Consider the following 17,737-nt stretch of genomic DNA (forward strand, 5'->3'; position numbering starts at 1 on the left):
ATACTTACAAGAAACAACTACAAAAAGGTCAGTGCACTACAACAAACTACAATGTTACAGTACAAAAACTACATTACACTACACCTACAATAACTTACAGTACACTATTACAACTGCAATAACTACAATACACTACAACAAATACAAACGCTACTACATACACATACAATTTACACTGTACTAGTAAAAGCTACTGTACACTACGACAATACACTAGTTCTCCACCTAAAATAAACTACAATTATAAGAAATAAAAAAAACACTACTGCGCCTAGAAGAAACTACAATACACTACAGCGAGTATTACAACTACTAGAAACTTGAATACACTTTAGGTACTGCAAGAATAAACTACAAATCCACTTTGCTTGCCAACAGGTGAAATACTTATTTCCCTCAAACACAAAGGAATGCATCATCTATACTGAATGTATTTTTTTAGGATTTTGCTTAATATAACGATCATTCTTGTTATCTCTGAAAGGGCGCAAACTTCTAAAATCGGCAGGGGATGGAATTCTTTTCTCACCAAATACACACAGTATTTCCATCTTTTTATGGTTTGTGCAGAGAAATGCATGGAGAAGATCTTCTAAAAATTGTTTTTGATTATTGGAGTGTGCATTAAAGAGGAATTATGATAATCTACATTTAAGCACTTCCTTGTGGTTTAGATGTTATTAGATACACTTTTTGCGTATTTCTGCAAACTGTTCATATGTTCTCTTTAGATTGCAAATAAAACTCTTTACACTGCACCCTCTCCAGAAGTATCAAAATGTATCTTTTGAAAATGTGCCTTGTTACATATTTTTCTTGACAAAAATCACCGCTATTTAATTTTGTGAACATTATACAGATTCACCTTCCACGACAATAAGAACACCTGCACGTGCATTTATGTGACTGCATGTCGTATATTACTGTGTGCGTGCCGAGATTATATGAAAATAATACCTAATAAACTTTCTCATGCGATCCCTCAAACCAAGTAGTAATGTCACAAAGGGGGCATTTTTTCTCTCCCCATTCCATTCAAATATTAACACCGAATTATTAATCTTACTCTTGAGTTTAATGACATTAAATAATATCTAATCTACTTACAGTTTACACCCTTGTCAAATGATATGAAAGCATGTGTTTAAGAAAATTATTTAATTAACAAGTAAACCTTAGGCTTAGATGAGGCTGATTGTAAAAATAAAAATGAAATATACTGCAAAGGCAAAACATTAATTTGAATACAAATATGATGTGCTAAGATAAACTAAATGAAAATGTTTCTTAACTACTGTCAATGAAATTAAAAATGCAAATGACAAAAACAGTTTTACAACTTTAATCATAATTCTTGCGCTTAAGAAACTTCTGAGTTTAGCGCCAGAGTTCTTCTGTTTGTTTGAGATTGTCATTACTGCCACAAGTGGTGGAAAAGTGCATTACTAGACTGCCACTGCGAAATATTATTTGGCGGCCCTCTAGGGCAGTGGTCCCCAACCTTTTTGTATCCGCGGACCAGTCAACGCTTAATAATTTGTCCCGCGGCCCTGGGGGGGAGGTTCTTTTTTTTTTCTTCTTCTTTTTCATGAAAAAGGGAGGTTTTTGTCATGAAAGGGGGAGGTTTTTGTGGTTGGTGCACTAATTGTAAGTGTATATTGTGTTTTTTATGTTGATTTAATAAAAAAAACAAAAAAAACAAAAACAATTTTCTTTTTTTTTTAAATAAAAAATTATTCTGCGGCCGGGTACCAATTGGGCCACGGCCCGGTGGTTGGGGACCACTGCTCTAGGGGGCACTCATGGCCCAACTATGGTTAAGACATATTGTACTTGAGTGCCCAATTAAGTACGTTAGTCAATTAGTGATATCACAAAAAGCATACAATTGTAAAAGAGCGTTCGGAGGCATCCAAAAGTGCTTGTAAGCTCACGTCTAAAAGGCAAGAACCTTATAATTTGATGCTTCACCGATAACGCAATTATTAAATATAGCAACCATATTTACAAGTGGGAAAAGAGGAAAATTACCATAGGTGAAAAATGGCGACTGGAAGGATGCTTACGCATCTCGCATATAATATAGCGAAGGTTTGTGTTGAGCAAGATTTATGTTTGAAGACGTTCAAAAAGCGATACACCTAAACCGTGTCATAAAAAAGACAACATTGAGAAAATCTTTAATGAAAAGCAAACAAGTCCTTATACAAAAAAGGTGTGGCACCTTGAAGGCCACGCAACGACTGCTACTCGAGTGCGCCTATGGCACGGAAACTAAACTGAATCGTGCGTTACGGATCAACATAAAAAAAAAAAAATTGTGTAGCTGTTTTGTCTAGTATGAAGTTTTAAATCACGCCAACGCCCTTGGCTTTGTGTGCAGCCTGGACAGGAAGTGGAACTGCTAAAAAGTGTCCCTGCCGCACGAGCACGCTCACTTGAGAGCAGATGTTTAAAATCGAAGGGGGATAAAGACGTCGGAATCAAGGACTGGAGCAAGGACAACCTTGTCAGGGAGTGAGCGTGTCTTCTCCAACGTCCACACCTGAAGACATAGGGACACATCAGCTGTATGATCACGACAGCATGGCGTCCCGTTATATGCGGCCAACCTACTATGGAGAGTTTCCTCCATTTTCCGCTGACCAATTGGGGGGGCTTTTGGACCTGGACCTGGACACTCTTTTGGGAGAGGGGCTGCGGCTGACAGACTTGGACCGGGATTTGGACCGGAACTTGGCATTGGTCTTCTTGTTCCTGGGGGAGCGGGACTTGGATCTGGAGTAAGACCTGGAGCGGGATCTGCTGTAGCGGGATCGGCCTCGGGAACGAGAGCGGGATCTGCTGCGGGACCTGCTTCGTCTCCTGGGTCTCGGGCTGCGGGAAAGACCGGCAAAATGAGTCCAAAGGCACCTTAAGTCACGTGACTTACAAAGACACGCCTATGATGATGTTTTAAATATTGTGATTTTACTACATGTAAAGTAGGGCTGGGTAATTTTTTTATATTGATCGATAACTATATTTTTTATGCCTTATTTAAGCCTGCCAATAAATACAGAAATTAATTTCCAACTTACCCAAAGGTGCTATTTATCAGTGGAGAAGGTGTTTGGTAGCCAGGTAGGATGAGTGCAGCTAAGATATTACAATAATTCAAGTAGATTTGAAGGTAGTTGCAGTTCTGAGAAACTAGGTGGCAGTAGTGCATACGCTATTGAACACTACAGAATAGTTGGGGAAGCTACTCATTACATTAAAAGTTAAAGTACCCATTATTGTCACACACACACACAGTAGGTGTGGCAAAATTATTCTCTGCATTTGACCCATCACCCTTGATCACCCCTTGGGAGGTGGGGGAGTAGTGGACAGCTGTCGTGGCCGCGCCCGGGAATCATTTTTGGTGACTTAACCCCCAATTCCAACCCCAATCCTGAGTGTCAAGCAGGGAGGTAATGGGTCCCATTCTTATAGTCTTGAACCCACGACCTACCGATCTCAGGGCGGACGCTCTAAATTAAACGCGAGATATATATCGCGATACTCGATATATATCTCGATATTTTGCCTTAGCTTTGATTCATATAATCACAACAGTATGATGATTCTATGTGTCCACATTAAAACATTCTTCTTCATACTGCATTAATATATGCTAATTTTAAACTTTTATGCAGAGAAAGAAATCACAACTGAGTCAATTGACCAAAACTGTATTTTTTAAACAGTTATTAAGCAGTGGCACACACATTCATGTCATTTCCAAAACAGAAAGTGCAAGATTGTCAGAGACAGTTTAAAACAAGCTATTAGTGCACTTTTGTGCAAGATGTCACTAAGATGACATATCAAAACACTAAATTAAAGTGCACTTTTTGTACAGAACGCCACTACAATAGTTTGAAACCAATAAAGTGCACTTTTGTGCATGAGTTTGTGGGCGTGTGGCACCGAATGGAGATGTTGATACGCGAAGTAAGCACTCTTCATTCTCCAGCGGGTGACTTTTCAAATGATGCTACATATTAGCAGTAATGCTACTTTTGGTAGCAACGCCTTAGCACCACACTTGACAAATTACGGCTGATTGTTGACATATTCTCACTTGAAGTCAAACCACCACCAGACGATGGAGCCACTGCTGTTTTCAAATAAATAAATGATAAATGGGTTGTACTTGTATAGTGCTTTTCTACCTTCAAGGTACTCAAAGCTTTGACCCTACTTCCACATTTACCCATTCACACACACATTCACACACTGATGGAGGGAGCTGCCGTGCAAAGCGCTAACCAGCACCCATCAGGAGCAAGGGTGAAGTGTCTTGCTCAGGACACAACGGACGTGACGAGGTTGGTACTAGGTGGGGATTGAACCAGGGACCCTCAGGTTGCGCACAGCCACTCTCCCACTGCGCCATGCCGTCCCATTTTTCTTGGGAATTAATTCTTCCTTCATTTGTTACCAGATTTGCACCTTCTTTCTCTCCTATAACCAGTCGCACCACAGCTAACGTAACCCATGCCACTACTTCTCCTTCCGTGAGGGCGTATATGTATGTGACGTATGACGTGACAGTATGTGACGTGTGTAAAAAGGTGCGCTTGCTCTCTGTGAGGAAAGACAAGAGTGGGAAGAGCCTGTAGTGTAATGACAGCAGCTAAAAGCAACTGCGCGAGAACGTATACTTGAATACCACGATAGTCATTTTCTATATCGCACAGAGACAAACCTGCGATATATCGTGTATATTGATATATCTCCCAGCCCTACTTGTTAGCATCAAGAAAATATCCTAAGTAGAATTAATAAACTAAATGAATACAACTTTGTTTTCAAAGTACTACTATGATGACCAACATTTACATACAAAAGCTTAATAGCTGTTCAGTAAAAACAAGGCAGAGGTTTGATTTAACAAATATCCTTAGTAGAATTAATAAAATAAATGAATACAAATTTGCTTTCAAAGTACAATTATGACGACCAACATTAAAATACGGTAGCTTAATAGCCCTAAGTATTCAGTAAAAACAAGGCAGAGGTTTGATTTAACAAATACATTAAATATTTATGGGCACTGTAACAATACACACAGTTTGAAGAGTAACACTCTTTGAATATAGGAAAATAAAACACTATTTCAATTGAGTGACTCTTTTGCCTACAACTCCATTGAACCTGCATACCACTAGATCCAGCCCTTTGAGACACTTGTGATTTAGGGCTATATAAATACTTTGATTGTTTGATTGAGTAGTTGTACATTTACCACAGTTTGAGGATCACCACTCGAGAAGTACATTTGGTTTGAAACTAAACGTGTTTGGATTGTAATCATCCAAATATGACTAGCATCTGAGCGCAACGCCGTCAAAGTCGTGGCTTAGAGAGCTAAAGCAAGTAAACTAGGTCAATGGTTAGCTAACTAGCGAGCTTGTTTCAGTGCTTCGATTGTCGGCCTGACCTGCACTTGAGAGTACCTGCGGCTGCTTACATTTTGTTTAGACCGTGGTTCTTAACCTGGGTTCGATCGAACCCTTGTGGTTCGCTGAGTCGGCCTCAGGGGTTCGGCGGAGCCTCCGTCGCGGAGATCAAGACACACCCGACTCATCGTGCAAATAAAAACTTCTCCCTCTCGGCATATTATGGACACGGCGACTGCAGACGTCACACTGATTTGCATGTGTATAATTTGTTGTGAGTTCATGCACTGTGTTCGTTTTGTTCTCTGAACAAGGTGACGTTCATGCACGGTTAATTTTGTGCACCAGTAAAAAAAACAAAAAAAAACCCCACATAACTTTGTCTTGTATTTGAAGAAAACTAAACGTTTTATTTTACATATGCACTTATGAAATTGGTGGGGTTTGGTATCGGGCTGAGCGATGTATCGATATGTCGTGGGTTTGTCTCTTTGCAATATAGAAAATGACTATAGCGTGATATTCGAGTATACATTCTCACGCAGTGGCTTTTAGCTGCGAGCATTACACTGCATGCGTTTCCCACTCTTTCTTGTCTCTCCTTCTCACAGAGACATAAACCAAGTGCACCTTCGTACATACATCACCCATGCAACGTCACACGCTCGCACGGAGCAAAGAGGTAGCAACATGGTGACATTAGCTGTGATGCTAGCAGAGTGGTACGGTTGGTAGTATGAGAGAGAGAAGGTGCCAATCTGGTAACAAATGGAGAAATAATTAATTAGCAAAAAAACAGCACAGGATCCATTGTCTGGTGGGGGGGTTGGCTTCAAGCGGGAATACATTCAGCATTTATGCGGCAAAACCGTTGCTACAACAAGTAGCAGCACTGCTACTGTAGCATCATTTGAAACGTCACCCGCTAGAGAATAAGGAGTGCTTGAAACTCATGTCAACATCTAAGGTCGGTGCCACACCAACAAAATGCTGAAGCAACTATTTCCAGATCAACACCATATGAAAAAAAAGTCAAGGAGATAATGTCCGCAGGAACTTATTATGCAGCTCATTATTATTTGACAGTTATTTAAATATCTTGTGTGACATCATGCACAAAAGTGCACTTTATTTGTTTTTAACTATTGTAGTGGCGTTCTGTACAAAAAGTACACTTTAATTTAGTGTTCTTTTGATATGTCATCATGGTGACATAATTGACAAAAGTGCACTTATAGCTTGTTTTAAAATGTCTCTGAGAATTTAGTACTTTATATTTTGGAAATGACATGAATGTCTGTGCCACTGATTAATAACTGTTTAATAAATACAGTTTTGATAATTTGACTTAGTTAGGATTTCCCTCTCTGCATTAAAGTTTAGAATGAGCATATGTTATAAGTGTGAACAAGAATGTTTTAATGTAGACACATAGAATACTAATACTGCTGTGATTATATGCATCAAGTGTTAAAGGCCTACTGAAATGAGATTTTCTTAATTAAACGGGGATAGCAGGTCCATTCTATGTGTCATACTTGAGAGTGGCCGTGCGCAACCCGAGGGTCACTGGTTCAAATCCCACCTAGAACCAACCTCGTCACGTCCGTTGTGTCCTGAGCAAGACACTTCACCCTTGCTCCTGATGGGTGCTGGTTGGCGCCTTGCATGGCAGCTCCCTCCATCAGTGTGTGAATGTGTGTGTGAATGGGTAAATGTGGAAGTAGTGTCAAAGCGCTTTGAGTACCTTGAAGGTAGAAAAGCGCTATACAAGTACAACCCATTTATCATTTATTTATTTTATACTTGATCATTTCGCGATATTGCCATATTTTTGCTGAAAGGATTTCGTAGAGAACATTGACGATAAAGGTCGCAACTTTTGGTCGCTAATAAAAAAGCCACGCCTTTACCGGAAGTAGCAGGCAATGTGCGCGTGACGTCACGAGTTGTAGAGCTCCACACATCCTCATATTGTTTACAATCATAGCCAGTAGCCGCTAGAGCTATTCGGACCGAGAAAGCGACAATTTCCCCATTAATTTGAGCGAGTATGAAAGATTTGTGGATGAAAGAGAAGGAATGGAAAAATAAAAATAAAATGAAAAAAGTAAAAAAAAAAAAAGTTAAAAAAATTAAAAAAAGGCGATTGCAGATGTTATTAGACACATTTACTATGATAATTCTGGAAAATCCCTTATTTGCCTATTGTGTTAGTGTTTTAGTGAGATTAAAGAGTACCTAAAGTCGGAGGGGTGTGGCCACGGGTACGTGTGTTGACTCAGTGTATCTGAGGCAAGTCACGCTGCTGGAAGCTCCACTGATGTTGCCGCGAATCGCCGGTAAGAGCAAAGTTATTACCACAATTTTCTCACCGAAAACTGCTGGTTGACATTTGGTCGGGATCCATGTTCGCTTGACCGCTCTGATCCATAGCAAAGCTTCGCCTTCGGGAATTTTAAACAAGGAAACACCCTGTGTTTGTGTGGCTAAAGGCTGAAAGCTTCCGACCACCATCTTTCTACTTTAACTTCTCCATTATTAAATTGAACAAATTGCAAAAGATTCAGCAACACAGATGTCCAGAATACTGTTTAATTATACCGCTCTGATCATAGTAAAGCTCCGCCTTTGGGAATTTTAAACAAGGAAACACCGTGTGTTTGTGTGGCTAAAGGCTAAAAGCTTCCGACCTCCATCCTTCTACTTTGACTTCTCCATTATTAATTGAACCAATTGCAAAAGATTCAGCAACACAGATGTCCAGAATACTGTTTAATTATGCAATTAAAGCAGACTACTTATAGCTTGGATCGGGCTGGAAATTAATGTCCGCTACAACCGGTGACTTCAAACGCCCGCGTTTTCAACACGACACTTCGCGGGAAATTTAAAATCGCAATTTAGTAAACTAAAAAGGCCGTAGTGGCATGTGTTGCAATGTTAATATTTCATCATTGATAAATAAACTAACAGACTACGTGGTCGGTAGTAGTGGGTTTCAGTATGCCTTTAATTCAAGGCTAAGGAAAAATATTGAGATATATATTGTCCATCGTGACATGGCCTAAAAATATCAAGATATTAATAAAAGGCCATATCGCCCAGCCCTAGTTTGGTACCTCCAACAAGGTTAAGAACCAGTGGTATAAACCCCCTTTCTATTAGTATTTCATTTAAAAATCGTGTGAGTGATATGACACGAATATGAATATTTTAAGCACGTTAGTACTTGACGCTGCAAAATGAGCAAAAAAGCTAGCATACTAGTATCAAACTGTAAACGATTGGGCCTTTAAAGGCCTACTGAAACCTACCACTACCAAACACGCAGTCTGATAGTTTATACATCAATGGTGAAATCTTAACATTGCAACACATGCCAATACGGCCGGTTCAGTTTACTAAATTGCAATTTTAAATTTCCCGCAAAGTTTCCTGTTGAAAACGTCGCGGAATGATGACGATTATGACAACGCGTGCGCGTGACGTCACCAGTGTTAGCGGACATGTTCTCCCAGCACCAATCACGGCTAAAAGTAGTCTGTTTTTATCGCATAAATACACAGTATTCTGGACATCTGTGTTGCTGAATCTTTTGCAATTAGTTCAATTAATAATGGAGACTACAAAGAAGATTGCTGTTGGTGGAAAGCGGTGTATGGCAGCCAGCTGTATCAACACAAACACAGCCGGTGTTTCTTTGTTTGTTGTGAAGCTTTAATATGGAATAGAGCGGTCAAGCGAACATGTTTCTCTACCACATATCAACCGTCAGGTTTCGGTGAGAAAATTGTGGTAATAAGTCGGCTCTTACCGTAAACATGAGCTGAGCTTGTGTCGTTCTTTCTGCAGCTGTCAATGAGGCAGCTGCGACTTTCTTGGCTCGTCCGTGGCTTCCCTCAGAGACACTGGTGGTCACCACACCCCTCAGACTTTCAGGTATGACTATATAATCTCACTAAAACACTAGTAACACAATAAGCAGTAGGGTTGGGTATAGAGTATCGATTGTAACCGGGACTAACTTTCCGATTCTCCCGGAATCGTTCAAAACTTTAAAATCGATTCCTAGTTTCGATACCCAGGCCGCCGACCCGGAAGAAGAAGCCGCTGAATACCAACAAAGAAGCGCCCACAGCCGGAAGTGTTAGCATAGCCGAGCCTATGTAGCCGAGCGAGTCAGTCAAGCATGGATACCGGGCGTCGACGGTCGAAAGTGTGGCTTTATTTTACCCCCCAAAAAAAGAAATATCGGCGAAATGTAACACGTGCAACAGGACTGTTTCGTGCTTAGGAGGGTGCACGTCGAACATGATGAAGCACCTCCGAGTTCATGGAGTACAAATAAATGCGTGTCCCGTCTTCGACAGGAGACAGTACTGTATCTGTCCAGAACGCTCACGCATCCTGCCTGAGAAGGCGGATATGGTCATTTTCCTAAACAAAAACCGTCTCTGATTTTATACTGTACCTGCTGCTAATCTGGACTGGGTTTTGCAAGGTGTTTCTTATTGTTTATTTGCTTTTCTGCACCAGGTTAGCCCATCAGTGGGAGCACGGTAACATGTTTAATTAAGTACCTGCAGCATCATAAACTTGTGTGTAAATGTGTTTTCATGAGGTTTTCAAAAATAAAGCTCTCTTGATAAAAGTGTACTACACATGTAAAAATGCATTCATAATTTATAATATTTATATTCAAGTCCATAGATTTGATATTCATATTCTAGTTGAAAACAGCCCTGTGAGGAATTTATAGTAAAGTTCAAAAAAAGTTAATAGAATTAAAATTGATGGAGAATGTCAGACTATTTCATTCAGAAAGACCGTAGGTTAGCTAGCTATTTAAAATATCCTAAACTTTTTTTTGACCCTGCCTTTTTTTTTTTTTTAAGGAAAGAATCGGAATCGAGAACAGTCAGGAATTGGAATGGAATCGTTCGAATTCAAGCGATACCCAACCTTAATAAGCAGATTTTCCAGAATTATCCGAGTTAATGTGTCTAATAAGATCTGAATCACTCCCACTGCCCTTGTCATTTTTTTTCTTTCTTCTAGTCCTTCACTCTCACTATCCTCATCCACGAATCTTTCATCCTCGTTCAAATTAATGGGGAAATTGTCGCTTTCTCGGTCCGAATCATGCTCTCGCTGCTGGTGGCTATGATTGTAGACAATGTGAGGATGTGAGAAGCCCTACAACCCGTGATGTCACACGCACATCGTCTGCTACTTCCTGTACAGGCAAGGCTTTTTTATTAGCGACCAAAAGTTGCGAACTTTATCGTCGATGTTCTCTACTAAATCCTTTCAGCAAAAATATGGCAATATCCCGAAATGATCAAGTATGACACATAGAATGGACGTGCTATCCCCGTTTAAATAAGAACATCTCATTTCAGTGGGTCTTTAAAATTCTAGTTATGGACCGCTAATGGCCCCCGAGCCGTACATTGTACACCCATATCCAAAACCACCCAAACATAAAACTTGTTTTCTTCACTAATTTGATCTTTTATAAAGATAATTTTAATGCACTTTTTGCCCAAAAAAAGCACAAAGCTTAAAAAATTGTTTTGCTGACAAGATGTACTTTTAGGAATAATTGGTCTATTGTGATGGCGAATATGGCGCCCAAAATACTTAAGATATCTGGCAAATGTATAATTTCCTCTCACCTTCTGCTTCGGCGACCGGAGCCCCCGTATCTCCTGGGGGGTCCGCCACGGCGACTGGAGCCCCCTTGATGTGAGTCGGGGGGTCGGCCGTAGCGAGCCATTTGAACCCGCAGCTCGCGGCCGTCCAAGAGCGCGCCGTCCATGGCATCCATGGCGTCCTCAGCGTCCAGCTTGTCGTGGAAGCGGACAAAGGCGAAACCCCGGCTGTCTTTGGAGTAGCGGTCCCGGGGGATGTAGACGTCCCCGACCCGGCCGTACTTCTCGAAGACGTGTCGCAGAGTTTCGGGCGTGGTTCTGTACGTCAGGTTGTCCACTTTGAGAGAAGTCATGCCGTCGACGTCGGGCGGAGGCCTTCCGTAACTCATGATGCTCCAGTCAGGCCTTCCTTCCACGGAGTGAAACTTTTACACGGCGTGTACGTGCTTGTTGGTGGATATTACGGAAGGGTCTTCACAAGGAGATATTCTCAAAGCAATACTTTGAGGGGCAGACGTGGTCCAAGTAACACTTTCACGCTGCACTCGATCCAAAATGGACAACAGCCTCAAACCTTCTTCTATTTTTCCCGGTAATGGCCGGCTCGTAGCCACCGCAAGGGGAACTTTGCTGCTACCTGGCGGCCTGGGGTGGAACCATGGATTTATTTTGTATTTTTTTATAAACCTTTATTTATAATATGCAACATTTACATAAAAGCAAAGAAATAATAATAATCAAAACAAGTACCAAGTACAGAAACAGTACAAAAACAGTACAAATCAGCGCCAGGGGGTTGTAAACTCAATAAAGTAACTAAAAAGAAATATATATATGAATAAATGATAAATGGTTTGTACTTGTATAGCGCTTTTTTACCTTCAAGGTACTCAAAGTGCTTTGACACTACTTCCACATTTACCCATTCACACACACATTCACACACTGATGGAGGGAGCTGCCGTGCAAGGCACTAACCAGCACCCATCAGGAGCAAGGGTGAAATGTCTTGCTCAGGACACAACGGACGTGACGAGGTTAGTACTAGGTAGGGATTGAACCAGGGACCCTCGGGTTGTGCACGGTCACTCTTCCACTGCGCTACGACGTCCCTATATATATATGTATATATATATATATATATATATATATATATATATATATATATATATATATATATATATATATATATATATATATATATATATATATATATATATATATATATATATATATATATATATATGTATATATATATATATATATATATATATGTATATATATATATATACACAGTGGGGGAAAAAAAGTATTTAGTCAGCCACCAATTGTGCAAACTCTCCTACTTAAAATGATGACAGAGGTCTGTGAGAGACAGAATGTGAAAACAAAATCCAGGAATTCACCATTGTAGGAATTTTAAAGAATGTATTTGTAAATTATGGTGGAAAATAATTATTTGGTCAACCATTCAAAGCTCTCACTGATACATGGCCCCATTCATTCTTTCCTTAACACGGATCAATCGTCCTGTCTCCTTAGCAGAAAATCAGCCCCAAAGCATGATGTTTTCGCCCACATGCTTCACAGTAGGTGTGGTGTTCTTGGGATGCAACTCAGTATTCTTCTTCCTCCAAACACGACGAGTTGAGTTTATACCAAAAAGTTGTATTTTGGTTTCATCTGACCACATGACATTCTCCCAATCCTCTGCTGTATCATCCATGTATCCATTTTGGTGTAAACTCAACTCGTTTTCTATTATTTTGTCAACATTATGAGTGACAAGTGGTAGAAAATTAATCATTAATCTACTTGTTCATTTACTGTTAATATCTGCTTATTTTCTGTTTCAGCATTTTCTGTCTACACTTACACTAAATGAGGCTAGAATTCAGGTTTTAGAATGGCCTTCCAAAGTCTTGACTTGTGTGAACAATGCTTAAGAAACAAGTCCATGTCAAATTTGGCTGAACTGCACCAATTTTTTCAAGAGGAGTGGTCAAAAATTTAACCAGAAGCTTGTGGATGGCTACCAAAAGCGCCTTATTGCAGTGAACCTTGCCAAGGGACATGTAACCAAATATTAACATTGCTGTGTGTATACTTTTGACCCAGCAGATTTGGTCTTTGTGAATGTTTTTTGTAACCAACAAGTATGTGTTCCAATAACTCTATCACAAAACAAATTAGAGTTGTAGAAAGTATTGGAAACTCAGCCATGACATTATGTTCTTTACAAATGAATGTAAACTTCTGATTGCGAGTGTATATGTGTGTGTGTGTGTGTGTGTATATATATATATATATATATTTATATATATATACATATATATATATATGTATATATATATATATATATATATATATATATATATATATATATAATAAATAAATACAAATAAATAAATAGAATCTTGCATAACTAATAGGATAAAAAGTAAAACACAAATGACTTCAACAAAATAATTAATATCACGTAAAAGCCAAATCAAATGTCACGTGCCTCATGTGACGCATTCAAATGCAAAATAATTCAAAGCAATTGATACCATTTTAAATACCTTGGAAAAAATGTTCAATGGTACTTGCACCATTGTAATAGGCCAATTATTAAGGGAGCTGAGGATTTTCTATTTAAAGAATCAGTTAATTTTTTTTGTCTCGAATCATCCAATAACAATAGAGAAATGTGTGACCTTCCATCCATCCATTTTCTACCGCTTATTCCCTTTCGGGGTCGCGGGGGGCGCTGGCGCCTATCTCAGCTACAATCGGGCGGAAGGCGGGGTACACCCTGGACAAGTCGCCACCTCATCGCAGGGCCAACACAGATAGACAGACAACATTCACACTCACATTCACACACTAGGGCCAATTTAGTGTTGCCATTCAACCTATCCCCAGGTGCATGTCTTTGGAAGTGGGAGGAAGCCGGACTACCCGGAGGGAACCCACGCATTCACGGGGAGAACATGCAAACTCCACACAGAAAGATCCCGAGCCTGGATTTGAACCCAGGACTGCGGGACCTTCGTATTGTGAGGCAGACGCACTAAACCCTCTGCCACCGTGAAGCCCCTATGGATGACACATTTCACAATTTTTGTGGATTTTCCTGGCGGAGGGCTCAGACAGATAGTTTTAGCTAGCAGAAAAATAATGTTTCATGGCTCAGATTGACTTCATATTTCAGGATGATGAGGACAGATATGCATATGACCAGGAAATAAAAATTAAATGAAATTAGTTTATTTCGGTCATATAATCAACCATTTTGTGTGAACAATTTAACAGTATAAATTATATATATAGTAACAATCATATAAATACACACACAAAAAGAAAAATAATGATTGATAAAGGAATAGGCTGCAGCCAAAGCTTATATTTGCTTATCCTTTACAATTCACTGAAAATTAGATTGCCTGGAACATCAACGTTAAAAAAAAATCAATGGTGGGAGAGCAATCGTTGCTATATTTTATAATTTCCTATTATTTCACCTTTGAAGGCTTTCTTAAACCTTAACTAAGAACTACATGTCTTCAACTCATCACTGAGCTTGTTCCACCATTTACTGTAACTGCTTTAACTGAAATACATTTGCATTTATATTCATTCCTACTTTACATATTTCAAAAATCAATATCTCCTGTAAATTATAGTTTTCTCCTCTTCATTTAAATAACCCAAGAACACAAGCTGGAGGGCTGTGTTTCTTTACACAAAACACAAATTCCATTGTTTTTAAAAACACAATATTTTAAAATTTTAACACATTAGAACTTATGAACAATGGATTGGTAGGTTCATAGTCGCACACTTTGTGTATTATTCAAATGATCCTTTTTTGAAATTTATTTATTGGGTCTATGTTTGTTTTAAAAACATTAACCTAAACTTCAACACCATGTGTTAGATATGGAAAAATAAAACAATAGTATAACGTATGCAGACATTTCTTTTTCAGCATGTGTCTTACTTTATAAAGAATAGCAATGGATTTGGATGTTTTTCCCTTTATATATTGAATTTGTGGTTTACAACATAATTTCTGATCAATTATTATTCTCAAGAACTTAGTTTCATATACTCTATCGATTTCGACTTGATTTAATTTTAATTTTGCTACACAATTTGTCCTTGCACCGCTAAACACCATAAATTTAGTTTTCTTATCATTTAATGATAACTTATTAATATCAAACAATTTTTTTAGCTGAAGCACCTCAACCTCTATTATCCTCAACACTTTAGTACAATAAGAAACCCCCCCAACACAGAAAAAAATCCACGGACATCTCAAACCACCTTGATCTGAGCAGGCACAAGCCACTGCTGCAATGGAGATAAGGTGGCAGCTGTCCTAGGCGGCCCACTAGCTCTCGGCCAATGTGGAGTCCGTGCAAATGAGCGAGAATCGCTAGGGCTTCGCGAAACTTGTCCACCCGACGCTCAACGCTAAGGCCGCATCTCCTGTGTCCAATGTTTGCAGCCGATCTTCGGTGCAAACATGGCCACGGCTCCCCATGAAGTAGATTCACAAATTCCTTAAAAAGCACAAAAAGTCAGCAATAGAAGCCACACAATTACCAAATGCGCGCAGCACTATAATGTAATTTATGAGTTTAGTTTGAATAACAAAAATAAATCAGTGTTTGTGAATAACGTTGACATGATCAAGACATAATTTATGAGTATGAATGCTTTAAACTATCTTCTATTGAAAAACTAAACATAGTTTTCGTTTTTTCTTTTTTGAAGTGGAAGTCTTACCGAAAGTAGAGAAAATAGTTTGAATAACAAAAATAAATCAGTGTTTGTGAATTAAGTTGACATGATCAAGACATAACTTAAGAGAATGAATGCCTCAAACTTATCTTATTTAGAAAAACTAAACAGAGTTTTCGTTTTTTATTTTTTGACGTGTAAGTCTTACCGGAAGTGGAAGAAATAGTTTGACTAACAAAAATAAATTAGTGTTTGTGAATAGAGTTGACATGATCAAGACATAATTTGAGAGTATGAATGCAGTGGTTCTCAAATGGGGGTACGCGTACCCCCGGGGGTACTTGAAGGTATTTTAAAAATATTTTAAAAATAGCAACAATTCAAAAATCATTTATAAATATATTTATTAAATAGTACTTGGTAAAAATGGTAAATGGTTATACTTGTATAGCGCTTTTCTATCCCTTTTTAAGGAGCCCAAAGCGCTTTGACAGTATTTTCACATTCACCCATTCACACACACATTCACAGACTGATGGCAGGAGCTGCCATGCAAGGCAATAACTACGACTCATCAGGAGCAAGGGTGAAGTGTCTTGCTCAAGGACACAACGGATGTGACTAGGATGGTAGCTGTCAACAAAATATGAATGTAAGATCATAAACTGAAAAGAATTGCAACAATGCAATATTCAGTGTTGACAGCTAGATTTTTGTGAACATGTTCCATAAATAGTGATGTTAAAGATTTCTTTTTTTTGTGAAGAAATGTTTAGAATTAAGTTCATGAATCCATGTGGATCTCTATTACAATCCCCAAAGAGAGCACTTTAAGTTGAAGATTACTTCTATGTGTAGAAATCTTTGTTTATAATTGAATCACTTGGTTATTTTTCAACACGTTTTTTTTTCCCCAAATAGTTCAAGAAAGACCAGTACAAATGAGCAATATTTTGCACCGTTATAAAATTTAATAAATCAGAAACAGATGACATAGTGCTGTATTTTACTTCTTTATCTCTTTTTTTCAACCAAAAATGCTTTGCTCTAAATAGGGGGTACTTGAATTAAAAAAATGTTCACAGGGGGTACATCACTGAAAAAAGGTTGAGAACCACTGCTTTAACTATCTTATTTTTATTTTTTGAAGCGGAAGTCTTACCGGAAGTAAAGGAAATAGTTTGAATAACAAAAATAAATCAGTGTTTGTGAATAAAGTTGACATGAACAAGACATAATTTACGAGTTTGAATGCTTTAAATCAGTGGTTCTCAAATGGGGGTATGCGTACCCTTGGGGGTACTTGAAGGTATGCCAAGGGGTACGTGAGATTTTTTTAATTAATATTCTGAAAATAGCAACAATTCAAAATCCTATATAAATATATTTATTGAATAATACTTCAACAATATATGAATGTAAGTTCATAAACTGTGAAAATAAATGCAACAATGCAATATTCAGTGTTGACCGCTAGATTTTTTTGTGGACATGTTCCATAAATATTGATGTCAAAGATTTCTTTTTTGTGAAGAAATGTTTAGCATGAAGTTGATGAATCCAGATGGATCTTTATTACAATCCCCAAAGAGGGCACTTTAAGTTGATGATTACTTCTAGGTGTAGAAATATTTATTTGTAATAGAATCACTTGTTATTTTTCAACAAGTTTGTACTTATTTGTATGTCTTTTTTTCCAAATAGTTCAAGAAAGACCACTACAAATGAGCAATATTTTGCACTGTTATACAATTTAATAAATCACAAACAGATGACATAGTGCTGTATTTTACTTCTTTATCTCTTTTTTTTCAACCAAAAATGCTTTGCTCTAAATAGGGGGTACTTGAATTAAAAAAATGTTCACAGGGGGTACATCACTGAAAAAAGGTTGAGAACCACTGCTTTAACTATCTT

General features: G+C 38.5%; 1 protein-coding gene across 2 annotated transcripts; it reads right to left on the reverse strand.

Moving 5' to 3' along the window:
* Positions 1-2,168: 2,168 nt before the first annotated feature.
* srsf2b (serine and arginine rich splicing factor 2b) lies at positions 2,169-11,704 on the reverse strand. Of its 2 annotated transcripts, XM_061905794.1 has the most exons (3): positions 11,111-11,703; positions 2,617-2,877; positions 2,169-2,545 (listed from the first exon to the last, which is right to left on the reverse strand). In XM_061905794.1, coding segments are annotated over exons 1-3 (627 nt in total). In that variant the 5' UTR covers positions 11,476-11,703; the 3' UTR covers positions 2,169-2,544. The 2 variants fall into 2 exon arrangements, with proteins under 2 accessions (XP_061761778.1, XP_061761779.1); XM_061905795.1 differs by having other exon boundaries at positions 2,169-2,877; positions 11,111-11,704.
* Positions 11,705-17,737: the final 6,033 nt, after the last annotated feature.

This window comes from Nerophis ophidion, linkage group LG07, assembly GCF_033978795.1.
Source record: "Nerophis ophidion isolate RoL-2023_Sa linkage group LG07, RoL_Noph_v1.0, whole genome shotgun sequence".
NCBI classification, from domain to species: Eukaryota; Metazoa; Chordata; class Actinopteri; order Syngnathiformes; family Syngnathidae; genus Nerophis; species Nerophis ophidion.